Source organism: Daktulosphaira vitifoliae, unplaced genomic scaffold, assembly GCF_025091365.1.
Source record: "Daktulosphaira vitifoliae isolate Bord-2020 unplaced genomic scaffold, ASM2509136v1 Scaffold_2, whole genome shotgun sequence".
NCBI lineage: Eukaryota > Metazoa > Arthropoda > Insecta > Hemiptera > Phylloxeridae > Daktulosphaira > Daktulosphaira vitifoliae.
The window spans coordinates 30,377,686-30,394,968 of record NW_026099573.1 but is presented as its reverse complement, the minus strand read 5'-3'; the positions used below and the strand labels follow the sequence as shown (position 1 = coordinate 30,394,968).

The following is a 17,283-nucleotide window of genomic DNA, read 5'->3' as shown; positions in this document are numbered from 1 at the left end:
ATTAATATAAATACACAATACAAATTTCGATTACAAAAATGATAAATAAAAACCTTTGGTGGACATGAATTGTTATTAATGTTTCGTATTTAACTCGTTCCATTTTTGTTAAATTTAATGTTGTGCAATCAATTAGTGTGTTTAATAACACGATAAAGTAATCATTTGTTTGTTTCATTATAGTTTTTTTAAGTAAAGCATTGCTGATAGCATTTTCAGTATAATAAGTCCACAACATTTGTATACCAACTAGACCCATCTAAAAAACCAGTCATATATAAGTATTTAAAAATGGAATATAAAAAATTAACAATACTTGAGATGGGAACGTATTAACCATGGTTAATAGTGAAAAATCTGGATTTGTCATATATGCTGCCACATTTGACATTACTTGATTGACTGTATTTTTTGACTCAATAAGTAACGTGTTTAGCCAATTTTCTACACCTCCTATACACATAACAGGATGTTCAAAAGGAATGCCTTCCCCTTCTTTAGAAATCATTTCTAGGGCCTTATCATATTCTAGTGGATTAAATGTCAGTTTTGCAATATTATCAAATAGACTTAATAAATGAGGTTCTATGGCATGAGAGTTTGAAGCTTGACCAAGAATTTCCAATAGCACAGGATCAGAAACAAAATAAAATCTTGGAAAAATATTTCTCTTCTGATCCAAATATCTATAAAAGAGAAATCTGTTTGAGGGACTGATTTATTTATCGTTGACCACTTAATTTGTTCTAAAATAATTATGTTGAAATTTTTTTTTATTTTGTTAATTAGAATTCATTTATCAATTATTTAAAAATTACTAAAAACTATCAAAAATATTTATAATTTCTGAAAAGTTGTTAACGATTAGTCAATTTTTATTATACAAATTAGTTAAATATGTATGTTTCCATTAAAAATAAATTAAGTTAGTACCCTTATAAGGGATAAACCAAAAGAGGATCATAACAATTAAAATATCTATAAATTAATACTATTTAAACCCCCCCCCCCAAAAAAAATTAATTATTTTAATCTGGAAATAATCTAGTATAATACCCCGCCAAAGATTTTTGACATAGTTCCAACTGTTCCTTTAAATAAGGCAATAAAATTTCCATCGAATCGTCACCTGTACAAATTTCAATAACATTCTCAGTGAACTTTGCTCTTGTCATAATTTGTACCCATAGTTTGTCTATATTCTAATATTTCAATAATTTATAGTTCATTGTTTTATATTATATTTAATAAATTTTATTTGCGTACGCTGAAACGTTTTGTTTCTAATGGAAGTTGTTTAGCTATATCACCTCCAACGAAAACTGCTTCCAAATATGTCCATAAATTTTGCACTATTATCCAATTTTCTAATACTTGACCTGTTATTGCAAATTTTCTCACCCAATCCGAAATTTCTGTTTTGAATGCAACATTGTACCTTTGAATTTTTTCCATTTATTTATTTTATAGTAGTAGAGTTAATATTATTTTTTTGTATAAACTATTATATATATAAAAAAAATTAAGGTAACTAAAAAAAGTATTTAGCTTAAAACATATTTTATGTATTTTATATATCATTACTGTAGAAATAATTTGTAAAATTTCATTATAATTTTTTATAAGTTTATTGTCCTTAAAAAAATAATTAACAATTAATAATTTTAATATAACATACAGGGGGATTGAAATCTGGTAAGGCATATTTTTTCGTTCCTTCAGAGATAAAAATCCTTTTTTCAAAAAAAAACACGAAAAAAATAACAAACTATTTTGTTCTTATAATTTTTTATGTGATCGTTTGCGTTTTAGAGAATGTTTCTAAATTTGAATGTCCAGTAAAAATTCATCATTGATTTGGTTTTATAATACTAATGACAACAACAATATATTTCAATAGCGATAATACATTATTGTTGTTGCTCATTTAGATGACCAACGTGAAATTTTTCCTTATAATTAATATGATAAACAATTAATGGGCTATTAATAGATTATAACCGTCATGAAAGCAGTAATAATACTGTTTGCACTTCCACTGGTATTATAAAACTAAATCGATTTAGCATTTTTATTTGACATCCAAATCTTTTAATAATCTATAATATGCAAACAGTTGATTACATAAATAAAATTATTTGTAATTTTTTACATGTTAAAAATAGGGGTTACCATTTAAGATAATTTTAAATAAGTATTTTTAGATATGAAGAGTTTTTTTGAACCTGAAATTTTTTGTCCTTACTAAAATAAAAAATTCATAATAGTTTCTGGGAAAATTATTGCTTACCAGATTTCAATCACTCTGTATAAAAAATAAAAGTTTTTTATTCTACGGAAATTAAATTTCCTTTAGTAGATTTATTATACGCTTTATAATATTATGTTGATAAATTGAATGAAATTCAATTGATGATAATTAGTTGTATCTTTGTTAAATTTCAAATCATAATTTTAAGTATTATATGAAAATAATAAATTGAAAATTAAATAGTGAAGTTAGCAAAAAACGTTAGAAATACCTATTTGTTGCTAGTGAACTCATGACCATTTGACTGTCTTCTAGAAGTGCTACTACTTCTGCTAGTTCTTGGCCTTTAACTAATAAGAATCCTCTACTTTTAAACGTAGTTAGTTCCACGTTAATAGTAGACCAATCAGATATAACCTGTCTTAACTTTGCTTCAATATCCATTTCTTTTATGGCAGTTTGACATATGTCTTCAATTTCATCTTTATTAACAATTAATGGCGCATTCATTATATTTTTAAGCATAAAATCTGAATTATCAATTGGAAGAGGTGTATTTGTCACTTTTTCGATCATTGTCCAATGTCTTTCTTTAAGAGAGTTTTTAATCATCATTTCTACCAAAGGAATAATCAGTGACCAATTGTCTATTTTTTTTTTCAATTCTAAGTATGCTGGCCATTCGGTTAATCCTTTTGGGAGTTTGCGACATCTATTGGAATACTCAGCTAGTTTTTCACTTATATCGTCAATACGTAATCGACTCCATGTAGTATTTAACCATGTATCCATAGAATGATTAACCAAAACGTATAAACCATAAAGTTTTTGTAATAAATTAAATATCCGTTTTTTTTCCGTTAGAGAAGGATACTCAGTGATTTTTACTCCAAATAATCGTTCTCCTTCTTGATAACGATCCATTAATACAACTAACTCATCGAATTTATCTTGGAATATAATAACCCTAATTAAAGACATTTTTTTAAATAGTCTATTAGAAAAATTTTAATTTACAATAGATTTAGTCAAAATCGATAGTTAAAGGTTTGTTAAAATTGTTTTTTTCATATAAAAGATAACCTATTGTAAAATATGCTAAATTACAGAATCTAAAAATATTATAAAATCTTAACTTAAAATCTTTTGACAAACAAGGATCCTACAAACAACATTTCTGTGTAAGAACGATAACTGACGGTTCTTTGCAAAGGAATCGTCAAAATTGAAAACCTTAATATACAAGGCGATTCTTTTAACTATAGCCACTCAATTTCTCTTAAAATAATAATTTTTTTGTGAATTTTTTGGGCTATTGTTAGTTACATATGAATCACCATTTATATATTATATATTTTTTATGTTCATCCCTTATCATATAGGGGTGTCAATTTTATTTTTTAAATGGAAACATACATATTTAACTAGCTTATATATTAGATAATGATCTAATCAAGAAAATTATGGTTAATAACAACTTTTGAACCAGTATTTCAGAAGTTATTATACATTTAAAGTAATGACTAGTGGTGACAATTGGGTGCTGCTATTTTTATCACTAAATATTTCTTAGTCACACTCCTCCGACCGCTTAGGCATAAAAATGTTAATGACTTCTGAAATACGTGTCCAAAAGATGTTATTGGCCAGTCATTTTAGTAATTAGATCGTTTTATATTAAATAAGCTAGTTAATTATATGTTGTTATTTGAAAAATTAAAGTTGGCACCCTTATAAGTTATATGGAATGAATATAAAAATATATTCATGATTGAAAAATTGACATAAACATTGAACTAAATGAAACAAATAAAAAATGTTTATTTTTATTTTCTGATTAATTAAGTGGTTCATGATAAGTGAATCACTTTTGATAGTGTTAGATATATAATGGCAATAATATTTTGGTGGAAACACTTAGGTGAAGAAACCAAATCAATATAATTCGGTACAATCGACCCACATGCCTGAGATGATGAACAGTTCTTGTCTACCTCTTTAGAAACTAAAGCTAAAATTAGATAGTAGATTTTTATTTAAAAAATACAATTTTGCACGTCGTTCCTATTTTAAAAATAAAAATTTTATCTTATTGTACCTCTTTAATAAAGTATTTTAATTGAGTTATTGATTTTGACGAAAAAATAGTCGTTTAACTCTCTCCCTAAAGTAAAAACAATTATACGCACCTTTCACTGGCTTCTGATGGTGTTAATCCACTAACCATTGGCCCCTTTTCATTAAATTGAGTATCATATATAAAAATATCAGATTTTAATCGTTTAATACCCAATTTCAGTTCCATTCTCATAGGTACATAAATATTTACAAGTCTTTGTGGAACTTCACACGTCTTTATAAGTATAAAAATGAATTATTTTTTAATTTTAACATTTATTTGAAATATAATATACTTTGATTTTCAATTTTTCATATGTTTCTGTTAGTAAAGTCAACCTTTTTTCATCTTCTTGCAATATTGTTGCTTTAAATGTATTTAATAGTTCAAATACATTTTTAATTTCTGCAACATCTCGGTCAACAGTAACAAAATTTTTCTCTACATCTTCAAGGCACGAAATTACTCTTCTAACATCATCTAGTTCATTTATAGGCATTGCTAGTAATGTATAGTTTTCTTCGACATATTTACAAAGAATTTTCAATTTGTCTCGAAACGTTCTTAACACAGCGTCAGTCAATAAATTCTGCCATTCTTTTACCTCGTTTAGTAAAATAACCTTAAACTCATCTAACAAATTTATTTGTCAATGAATTTGTTAAACGTATTCCATTAATTTTGTAACTACCTAGTTCTATTTCTAATGGGCCGATTGTAACGAATTCGGGCTCTTTATTTATTTCATTTTCCTTCACAGCTATGTCTTCAAACTGTGCTCGTATATCAGCTAGTTTGTTTGTTGTCTTTAAAAAATCATTAATTTTAACTTCTTTTTCAGCACTATTAACCCATACATTTCGAAATTTGTAGTTATATTTCTAAAATAAAAATCAACATTTTTTTTTAATCCATTAATCCATTGTATATATTTTTTGTGCAATCAGATGAAATACTTTTTGTTTTTCTTTTATTGAAAATTAAATACATATTTTATTAAAGTACCAGTATTAATCATAAATAATTGTAGAATTTGATTATTTTCACTATTAATATAATATAAAAGATTATTCTAATACATTTAACAATGATTCAATGATCTCTCCTTTTATAGGTCTAATCGCTTTTTTTATTGAATTAGTGGCACTTTCAACATCTTTATGGCGTACAATTTCTTTTTTATAACTGAAATCTTCTTTTTTTTTTATCTTTAAAAACAAATATCCTTGTAATGTAGTTAATAATTTATATATAAAAAAAAATAATTACTCTATGAATAATATTATTAAACCCCCATCGAGTGAGTTTTTCAGACAACTTTAATGCGTCCGTAGTTATTCTATCGATTGTTTGTTTAACTTCAGACCATGTTGGTGTAAGTTCAAGTGTATAAGTAGGTTGAGTTGGATATAAAGTTAATTTTACTTTTATAATTGCTGTCCACTCAGGGTGATTTACTCGTCTATTGATTAATAATGATAACAATATAGAAATTTAAAAAATGCATAACATATGATTACAAAATATCTAGATAAATTCAAAATTATACTTCATAATAAACTACTAATAACTATTTAGTACAACAAGCGAAAGAAAACTTGATAATCATAAAATACTATATTTGAATGCTGTGTTATTAGTAAAGACTACTTAAACTATCATGAAATTTAAACAAAATTTGCATTCATAAAAAAATCATATTTTACTAATAACTATGCACGTGGACTTGATTAAATTTAATAATTTTCCCATCATTATTTGTTATTAAATATTTTGTTATATAATAGAATGATAGACGATAAATTTTAAACGTTCATCGTAAGTAGAAATTTGGTCCGATTTCGGATTTTTCCACTTTTCTCGGGTGTAATATCTCTGAGTAGTCTTAGTAAAAATTTCACGTTTTTAATTATAAAACACTTGTAGGAATGAGACTTTTTGATCAAATTGTTAAATACTCATGGTATATTACAAAATATTAGTTTAACTTCACGAATAATTTTTCTAGAATAATAACGTCGAGTTCTTTCATTAAAAAAAAAGAATATTTTAAATCAGATACCGTTAAATATTTTTTCCAGCATTGGCTAGTAATCAATGTTTTATTATATAATATGATGATTCAGTAAGAATAAAAATATTATTTTTTTGTTTTACTCGATATAAGATAATCCCATCGCCATTAGATGTAATGAATTTTTCATAGTTTCTATTAGTATTTTTGTGAATTGAAAATTGTATGACTTGAAAATAATCATGCACCAATCTTGAACTTGTTTTATCTTAGGATGAGCTGCAGGTGGATAGGATTCTTCTGTATAATATTTAATATGTTACTAATTTTCTAATTGATGAAATATAATAATGAAAATTTAGATATTTACCCTTAAATGAATCAAATGTTGGTGGCCCATCAGATTCAGTTACAGGTTTAAGGCCTTCTTCAATATCAAACCATTCGTATTTTTCATCACTAAGATTAATTATTCTTGATAAAATTGTATTCATCAATTGGTGGAAAATAATTTCTGCTGATTTTGAAAACTTTTCAATTTTTTTAATAATTTCTTCTTGGTGCTTTGCATTAATATTTTCTAATTCATTTATAATTTTTGCCTCACTAGGTAACCTTATTAATAAAAATTGTTTTACCAAATTCATTATTTGACATATTTTCATGTCCATATCAACTATCTAAATTTGAATTAGATTTTGTAAATTAAATATTTTACACAAATCAACTCAAGATAAATATTGAAATTACAAGAATAGTTAAGCATCTAACCTGATATAATCATTTAATAACTAAAAAATCGTAAAATTAAAAATAATATTAAAAGTAGGAAAATTGATATTAAACTTTTATGAGCAAAATATTTTTTACTAATAAATAAATTAAGTGATGTACATGAAAATGAATTTGAGCGTTGACACATAAAATTAATTTGATACACAGCTAGTAAAAAAACCAAGATTATAACTATTAAATTACATCACGAGAAATTTAAATGAAATTTTTTTTATGTTCTTTTGAAAAAACTTTAAAATCTTTTTTACTTCTGTAATTAGAGGCACCAATGCAATAACAATAATATGTATTTAAATTCATTTTCATGATTGATTTTATATTGCAGATATTACTCTACGCATAGGCGCAAAAACAGACATTTTTAATGATTTTCCACGTTTTTATGAAAATAAGTAACTGATACTTTTTTTACGTTCTAATGTAATACAAAATTGCAATAATTTAAAAAATAAATTAAAATTTTCTTACCCATTTGGAATACTTTTCTGTACAATCAAATTTTTTTGTTATGTCGAGCATTATATCCATAGCCGAATATGATGACCACGTAACAACTGACATCATAGGAAATAAACTTTTATCTAATTTCATAAATTCAAAATTGATAAGATTTCGAAATACAGGTGGAATCATATTTCTATAAAAAAAAAATGTATGTAAAAGTACAATATTTATTATATTTTTGAACCCAACTAGTTACATTAGTTAATGATTGGATCAGTAGTTGCAAAAGAACGGCGGTATTGACGAAAATGTAAGACACAGGATTAAGTGCGGGTGGTTGAAGTAGAGAGAAGCTTCTGGTGTCATATGCGATAAAAGAATTCCAATGAGACTAAAAGGTAAATTCTACAAAATTGTAGTGAGACCAGCTATGATGTATGGTTCAGAGTTTTGGGCGGTTGATAGGAAAGTAGAGCAGAGAACGAGTGTAGCAGAGATGAAAATGCTTAGTTGGATGAGTGGAGTGACTAGAAAAGATAGAATAAGGAACGAGCATATAAAAGGGAGTATAAGTGTAGCGTCAATCGTGGATAAGATGAGAGAAAATAGATTTAGATGATTTAGTCATGTTATGACGAGAGAAGAATCGGAAGCTGTAAGATCAGTTATTGAAATGAATGTTCAAGAAAGAAGAGGCAGAGATTGAGGGATGTTATTGAATGCGATATGAGGACAGCTGATGTGAGCATAGAAGATGTGGGAGATCGTGTCAAATGGAAGTTTAGGATGAGGGTGGCAGACCCACAAGTAGTTGGGATTAAGGCAAAGAAAAAGAAAAAGATTAGTCGAAATTCCGGTGGTAATTGACATAATATAATTGTTGTTTGGGAATGTACAATTTAGAGTTTAGTTGGCTTTAAACAATATAGCGTCAAATCAATTACCTACTCTTTTGGTTGTATCTTAATATACACTACACTTTAATGATACTATAAATAAATAAGCTTACACATACACTCATATACATTTATAACATTGTGTCTAATGTAAATATAACATGATAAAAAGTAACCGTAAAATGAAAAAAATTGGAAAATAAATTTTAGTACTCATATTAAATGTAATGTAACTCGAAAAATATTTGTTTAAGTGAAAAAATATAAGATACATTTTTTGTTTAAAATTGTCTTTTAAACAACTTTTGTACGAAACTTTTTTTTTGTAAGTTAAATATTTTTTGAGAAAATGAAAAAAGCTCATATTTTTGAACTTTTGCGAGGCTGTAAAAAAAAGCTCAAGTCCAAACGATGAGGACTTTTAGTATGTCATTATACATATAATGGAGTTTATAATCTTGTTGGATTAATCCCTTCTTTTTTTTTAATAAAAACCCAAGTTGCGTTTCTGTACTGAAATGTAAAGTTATATTTTATTTTTTTATACATATTTATTATTTAAACAATAAAAGAAAAGCATTACCTGAAATGTAAAGAAAACAACAATAGAAGTTTATATTATAATATTAATAGTATAATATTCATTAAGATTTTATACTTAAAATTATTTAAGAGTTGCAAAAGAAAAATAAGTAATTTGTAATACATTAACTATATCATGTGTGTCGACTGCTATGATGATAAGAGTATACATCCTCTTATCATTCATATCAGTCGATCACACAATGAACTTAAAATTTAAAATTACAATGAATATATAACGTTGTTTTCTTTATATACATATCTTAATTCAACTTTAAAAAAAAAAAAATTTGGTTTGGAATTTTATCTGCCATTCGCCAAAATTACTCCTTCGTTGACTGGCTTAGTAGTATGAAATTGATATTTAATAATTTAGTATTGTAATTTTTTCGTAGAATTTATAAAAGTATAAAGTATATTTATAAAGTAGTTATTATTTTTATGGAAAACGTGTATAAAAATTAAAGGGAATGACACAGAACTTTTTGGATAATAATTTATTGTTAATTATGAATAAAGGAATTAAGTAAAATTAAAACTATATTAAAAATATTATTAATTTAAAAACTAAAAAATATTAAACTCAAAAGCCACAAAAAATTACTGAAAATTCGCGGATATGTATTTCGGAAAAATGTTACCAATATCAACGCTAAACACATATCTTTTTTTTTATTATACAAATAGTCTGCAAAAAAATTTCATCAGAGTAAAAAATATACTATTATAAAAAAAGTTGAATTTGTTACCATTAAAATCGAAATATTCAGAACATAATTAATTTTAATAATTAACTTTAACTAAAAAAACTAATCAAAATGTTGTTAAAAAAATCTATTCAATTGAGTGTATTATAAAATTTGATTATAATTGTTAAAATTTTTTGTTAAACTCTGGTGAAAATAAAAATCATTTTTTTTTTAGATTTATGATTTATATAGCAACATGTTACCAAAAAATTTGGATAATTATAGACTGTTAGTAACACACAAATAAAGTTAAAAAATGAATATATGACAAAGTAAAATTATTTTATTTTTTAACCTATTATCATATTAAACTTAATTCGACAATAAATTCTTTAAAAACATTTAAAATGTATGATTTTAAATGTCAATATGGAAAATGTGAGCTAAGTAAATTTTTCATTGATAAAGTGGAAATTATTTCTATTTTTGAGGGTAATGTTTTCCACTAGATACTATTTATGATCTTTTGGCGTATCGTTGAAAGAAATCAGTTCGGTGAGAGCTCAAAAAAATTGGTAACAGACACACACAAAAAAAAAAACACATTATAGTAAAATTAATATCTTCTCAGATTCGCATTGAAGATAAAATGACTACAAATGAATACCAATCTCATCACAGTTACGCAACAAAGCTAATATTGATATTCTATATAAAATTAATTTTTAATTACATTTTTTTTCATAAAAAATTACTACAATCAAAAGTAATGAAGAAAAAAATCTTACCTCATACGGTTATATCGTTTGACTAAAGAATCAGCATAAGCGTGTCTTTGATAAATTATATCTTTACGCTGAATAAGGAACTGTAGACGTTCTGGTATAGTTAGTTGTCTATAGAGCATATGATACGACTCATTTAAAGTTTCTATTAGGAATCTTGAAAATGTGCAGTAATATCTTCTTGTTTTAGGATCTCTTATCAAAAGAGGAATATTTTTTGAATCTTTTAACTACAATCCATTAAATTTTTTATGATATGGTTATGTTAGGAAACGAATTAACATAAAACAAAATTTATGCTTTCGAACATTTAAAATTTCTTAACGTAAATAGTTAAGCATACATAGGAAGTTAAAATTAATTATAACCCCCAACAGAATCATATACATAAATTATAAATTAAGAACTTTCCTTTTTGGTGGGCGAAGAACGAAAAATAAAATGTATTGGTATTAAGTTATTTAAAATTAGCCACAAGTATAAATTCTTGTTACTTTAAGTTATTTATTAGAAAACATGCTCACGGTTTTTTTTTTTTTACTAAACCATTGAAATCCAATACAAAAAAGTTATTTACTTATATTGGCTTACTTTATTTGCTATTTTATACCATCTTGAATATAAAAGTAATTCATGAATTCTCAGAGCAAAACAAAATGAGTTATATGATTTAATTATCCTAACATACCGTAGATTATTCCATAAATTAGGACTTTTGGTCTAAAACAAGAATTAATAAAAATTTTAGTATATAAAAATGAAATTTTAATTTAAAAACAGATACCAAAAAAAAATTCATAGGTTTTTCAATTTTAGTATGAATTGACGCAATCCAAATCATCTGCCCAGTTATCATTGGCATATTCCACGCAATTGGTGGTTTAGCTCTATACAAAGAATAAATATTTCTATAGTTAACTATAACATTTTTTAAAGAATGTTTTTGATCTTCGGAGTGAGATTCAATTAAATATTTATAAGCATCCTCAATTTTCAAGCAATCTAGATTTAATTTTTCAAAACTCTCTAAAACTCTCATAACATTTGTAAAATCCTGAGAGTTTTGAATTACATCATAAAAAAACTTTGAAAAATCATCTTCACATTCTTTTATATTATTGTGGAAAATTGCACAGTCGTTATCGAAAGTATTGTCCTCTACTTGAAATATGTCATAAGAAATTTTCGTAAAACTTGTATAAGTATTTTTAAATTTTTCAAAAATTTGATTGATTCCTGAAATTTTTGACAAACTTAATACCATATAACGTCTATAAGTTTCAATTACATTTTTTATCTAAAAAATTAAATAATTAATAGTTATATATAATATAGCTGATTTCTAATTGTAGTGAATATTTTTTTTTTTGTAACTTTTCAGAACACATTTTTTATAAATAGAAAAATTATTTAACTTAATGTAATTAAAATTTCAATAATTTATTATTATGTATCAATAGTATCCTAATAGTTTATAGTAGTGGTCATAGAGTTTTCAACGAGTATAACTACTGTTTGGAGACCAATTTGACAGTTCACAACGGTAGGTTGAATTTCAATTTAGAGCTTAATAGCATTTAAATGGTTCATTACATTGCATCACTCACTATTTTATAATACATACCAAAGAAAGTATAAAAGTAAAATTATTGAGAATTATTGTGAGTGGAATCTCTTAGCAAAATAATTTAAGTAGTTATTTATACACATTTTACTAAGTTATTTAAATACATCATTAGTTAATACACAATTTTATTAGTTGTATTGAAATTTTAGTAATATTTTTTAACTGGGGTGAAACGGTCGTTTATTCCTCCCTAATACGAAGAATATTTCTATACTACTATATATTCCAAATATATTTCTATAATAAATATTTCTGTATGCAATAAAATTGCACAATCTTGGATCTTTTTAAATTGACTAAAAAATAAAAATTAAGGTATTTCTTACGAAATGAATTATGTGATGATAAGCGATGAATTTTAAAAACTTATAGAATTTGGTCCGATTTCAGATTTTTTCAACTTTCTTGTAACATGTAGTAGATTACAATGAATATAAATCCGTTTAATTGTAAATTCTTAATATTTTATGATAATAGAAAATGTTTCTTTAGATGCTAAACACCATTCGATTTCTCTTAAATTAATAATTACACCAAAGAAATTAGTTTTGGTATTTTTTAGTTATATCTATATATATATTTTTTTTATCAGTTATTAATTACTTTTTAAATTTTTCATTTATACCTTATAATGATGTCCACTTTATTTTTTAAATCAGAACATATTTTTAACTAGCCTAATTAATAATTATTAATCAATTGTCTAATTAAGAAAATGACTGACGATTTTTATACATAGGCAAAAAAAGAATGGCTGATCAGAATTGTGTCTAATGAAAATAAGGTCATATTCGTACCTCAACTCCAGTCTATATATTAAAATGGTTATAACATCCGAAATAATGGGTTGTTATCAACCAGTCAAGCCAGTTAAAAATAAATGTTCTCATTTAAAAAAAAACCAGCATTAGTTATCTATATATATATATATATATAGATAACTAAAAAATACCTAAAATAATTTTTTTGGCATAATTATTATTTAAGAGAAATCGAGTGGTTAGCGTCAAAAGAATCAGCCTCTATAAATGAATTAACTCGTGAGCATTTATATTTACTTCATTACCTTTGCCATTCTATTGACAAATAAATAAAGTTTTTCGAGGGATGTTTCATGTGAAAAAATAAGCTCTTCACGGTTATCACTTTTAGTTTTGTTTCTCATATCATTATAACTTTTCAATACTTCATCGTACAAATTAATACAATCATTCAACTTTTTAATCATAAGTAATTTGGATTGATTCCATATTGTAGTAGTTTTGTTGTTAGTTAAATAATTTATACAACTTAATACTATTTGATTGATACACATCAACAAAAGTTTAGTCATGCTTCGTTTACTAGTATAATGAGAAGAAAAAGATCGAACTAATGGTAAAGCAATAGTGATGTCGCGAATGGCGGATTTAATTGCCTGAGTATCACTTATATATAATCCTGCAAAAAGACTTTCGATTGGTTTTAAATATTTTAAAGTTTCTACCATTTCTTTGTTGAATAGTATAACTCTTCCTTTCATGATTTCCCATGGCTAAAAATAGGCTGTTAGAAAATCATTTTATGAGCTTAAGATGGATTAGCGGTTCTCAACATTTTATTTAAGAATTTTAAGTTATACATTGTAATAAATTTCTAAGGAAGGTTCTGAAAATAATATAACTTGAAATATAATAATATATCTTATACATACAACCTCCCCAATAAAAAATCGTAATTATTCTATGAACCTAAAAACTTTTTAACCTCTTAAAATTATATACAATGTACAATTTTTTTTTAGTATTAAGGATTTCAAAATCCTTAATAATGGACTATAAAATTATGATAATATATAGTTTGATAAATAAACAATACAAATTTTTTGTATAAACTCGATTTTAAGGAAATTTTTTCCATGTCAAATATATGAGTTGTAACATTAATAATACGGATACCATGAGCTGAGAAACGCTGTTAATGATAATTAAAAAGAAACCTCTTTTAGGCTTGAATTATTTTGTAGAATGGCCTTTTCCGCTAATTTGCTGACTGAGCTCATAATTATCTTATAAATTTTAACAAACTTAACATGCATATTTCTCCAAAATTCCAATTCTTTATATGGACCGAAAATTACTGGTTCTTGTTTAAAATATTTGTAATCTTTAATTATCTAAAATTTAAATTCTATTTTTCTTAAATTTTTATTTTAAATATTATTCAAATTACATTTAAGGCTTTATATCTCTAAATAAAAAACAATTCCATGAAGTTTTTATTTGTATTATAATCTATTTTGAATAACAGCTAAATTAACCAATTTATTAGATAATTATTTTTCTATATAAAATTTCGTAATGAAAACAAAAGTATATGACACACAATTGGTTCAATAGTAATAAGCGCATAATAAAAAAAAATGTAGGCGACACTAAAGTTTGTGGTTTGAGAACGTTGAGCCGTTTATTTAAACAATTTTACACTTTTTTTTTAAATGTTAAAGTGCGTAAAACACTGGGCATTTAAAATATCGAAGATTGAAATTAAATAGAAACAAAACATGATCTCACTGTCGTTTTGATGCGTTGAGGCGTGGATAGTCCGGATGAACAATGAGCTATTGGAGGTGTCACAATGATAATTGATAATAAGAATTATTGCGATGGGTATTCGACGCTAGCCATTTGTTGGACTATACACCACAACGATAATGCGTGTGTAGCTGAGAAGGAGCTGAAATGGCCGCGGGAGGTCACATGGGTGACAACACCGTAGCTGGATCAGACAGAATAACGTAAAATTGTATGTTGCTCACTCAATCTTAACTTATTTTAAGTCAGAAAAATAATATACTAAAAACTAAGACATATAATATCTTAAACAAGATTAAGTTTTTTAAAATATTTATTATGTGTCTAATGTATTCAAAAAATGTCACATTTTGACTTGGGATAATATGGTGTAGTAGATAATGTTATTTTGTCTAAATGTTTATTTTTACACAAAAAGCAACTAAATTAAATTATGAAATTATAAATAAATGAAAAAAGTATAATATAAAATAAGATTGTCGCATGTAGTGACAATATCTGTACGATGAGTATTAAGATAACGAGCTTTACACCGTTTACCCATTTTGGCTTCATATCCCCCTACTAGTAATAAATATGAGTAAACTTTGGTTAGTTTTTAATTGGAAAACAATAAAAAAGAATCTCATGTATATAAAAATAACGTTACTATTAGGGAAGTTGCGAAGCTAAAAGTTATGAGTAATTATTAATTATGAATTTATAATTATATGCAAATTTACCAATTGGAATGTTTTCATCCAACTTTTTAATAACTTCTCTGATGCCACAACCAGATCATGATTTTTTAATAATAAAGTATGATCACTACCTCTACTTAATTTGACATTTGAATAATATATTTCAGGATCATCGATATTTATTTCTATGTATATATTATCGACCATATCTACAAATATTGTATTTAATATAGTTTAATTAGAACTCATTGAATAATAAAGTGAATAATAATTATAAAAATATATTATTGACAATTATTAATTTTTTAATACATTGAAAAATATATAACAATAATATAATAATAAATGACGTGAAGTATAAAAAGTTCTACTTCCTATGGTAATACACCATGGATTGATTTTTAAAAATAACACACTCAATTATTTACAGAATAAAAATGATTTAAATATTATTTTTGGTTATCTTTAGTTACATATTATTCTTGAATTATTAGCTATATAATGTACTAGGCTTCGCCTAGCTGAGGCTCCGCCCCAGACCCGGGGCTCTACGAGCCTTACGCGACCTTCGGCGCACAAGTCTCTTCGGGTAGTCATCATAAGTAGGCCACTGATTCTGATAGGAGTACTCGGCTACGTCGGGTTTGTTTTGCAGAAAAAATATTACATCAGAATCAGTGTAACAAAAATATATTAAAAATATAATTATTAAAATCAGGAAAATGTAAAAAGAGAATATAGTAAGAAGTATTGAGTATAAGGTTGACATTTGTTAATGAGGTATTACATTAGGCGTATTCAGTATATAATAAGATAGGACGTGTACATGTATTATTTGGTATACAGAAAAATCGTTATTTTTGTTCAAATGTATAGTAAATATAATAAGATTTTACAAGTATAAGTTCATCCCTTATGTCTTGTAAGGGTGTCAACTTGTTTTTTTAAATGGGAACACATGTTTTGAATTTAATAAATGTTTTAAATTTTATTTTAATAGTAAATAGCATTTGTATTTATCAACAGAAATGCTTGAAGTGTGGTTGTAAGGTACATTGTTGTGAGTTAACATTTATAAATATACTAACTAGCAATACAGAAAACATAATTGTCAATAAACGCTCCGTATCTATGTATTGATATACAAAAATAGCTATTTACCTGTATTTGTAATCCGTCGTATAATATACATGTTATATTATCTATAAAAATTGAAACATTAAAGTTTTATATCGAATAAAGTTATGTTAAAAATTAAAATGTCATGTACTAATAAAATAAAATCTCAAATATATTATACTCAAAATATGTGTTCTCATTAAAAAAAAAATGTTGATACCCTTATAAGGCTATGATGATGAACTTAAAAAGTAATACATAGCTAATAATTCAAGAATAATATATGTAACAAACGTATCCAAACAAATAATGTTATATTATTTTTCTTCTGTGATAGAGTAATTTAGTGGGTTATAATCAGTGCTCGAATTGGGAGGGTGCGCAGGGGGACGTAGCTCCTCTACTTTTTTTTAAATTTTTTTGCGCACCCCAACTACTTTTTTTTATGAGGACGGTGGAAAATACCACCTCTTTTTTTTTTTAAAATATTAGTATGATAATGAAATATAATTTATTAATACATACTAAATAAAGTAATGAGTAAAAAAAAAAGGTCTTCAAAATGCTAGGGACGCAGTTTTCAAATTGTTAAGTTGAGCTCCCCTACTTATTTTTGGCCAATTCGAGCACTGGTTATAATATAAAAATGACACTGTATATGGAAAGTACGNTCTGAGTTAATAATATAGATATTATTTTAAGTATTCCA

At 25.3% G+C, this 17,283-nt stretch overlaps 1 protein-coding gene and 1 long non-coding RNA gene across 2 annotated transcripts in view; both read right to left on the bottom strand.

Annotated features, from left to right (window-relative positions):
- Positions 1 to 17,283, bottom strand: part of LOC126898114 (dynein axonemal heavy chain 8-like) — a 55,074-nt gene that overhangs the window by 21,586 nt on the left and 16,205 nt on the right. Inside the window, exons 2-20 of the mRNA XM_050672062.1 lie at positions 15,498 to 15,664; positions 13,269 to 13,736; positions 11,661 to 11,872; positions 11,360 to 11,483; positions 11,167 to 11,295; positions 10,579 to 10,805; positions 7,648 to 7,816; positions 7,156 to 7,175; positions 6,755 to 6,999; positions 6,615 to 6,684; positions 5,640 to 5,832; positions 5,062 to 5,251; positions 4,666 to 5,003; positions 4,441 to 4,604; positions 2,523 to 3,218; positions 1,267 to 1,438; positions 1,057 to 1,202; positions 317 to 686; positions 54 to 259 (exon numbers count right to left, since the gene is read on the bottom strand). Of these exons, the coding sequence (XP_050528019.1) occupies positions 54 to 259; positions 317 to 686; positions 1,057 to 1,202; positions 1,267 to 1,438; positions 2,523 to 3,218; positions 4,441 to 4,604; positions 4,666 to 5,003; positions 5,062 to 5,251; positions 5,640 to 5,832; positions 6,615 to 6,684; positions 6,755 to 6,999; positions 7,156 to 7,175; positions 7,648 to 7,816; positions 10,579 to 10,805; positions 11,167 to 11,295; positions 11,360 to 11,483; positions 11,661 to 11,872; positions 13,269 to 13,736; positions 15,498 to 15,664 (4,306 nt within the window). The remainder of the gene's footprint in view (positions 1 to 53; positions 260 to 316; positions 687 to 1,056; positions 1,203 to 1,266; positions 1,439 to 2,522; positions 3,219 to 4,440; positions 4,605 to 4,665; positions 5,004 to 5,061; positions 5,252 to 5,639; positions 5,833 to 6,614; positions 6,685 to 6,754; positions 7,000 to 7,155; positions 7,176 to 7,647; positions 7,817 to 10,578; positions 10,806 to 11,166; positions 11,296 to 11,359; positions 11,484 to 11,660; positions 11,873 to 13,268; positions 13,737 to 15,497; positions 15,665 to 17,283) is intronic.
- Positions 8,959 to 9,355, bottom strand: LOC126899121 (uncharacterized). Its single transcript, XR_007702486.1, has 2 exons — positions 9,103 to 9,355; positions 8,959 to 9,032 (listed from the first exon to the last, which is right to left on the bottom strand). It is a non-coding gene; the product is annotated as an uncharacterized LOC126899121 (long non-coding RNA).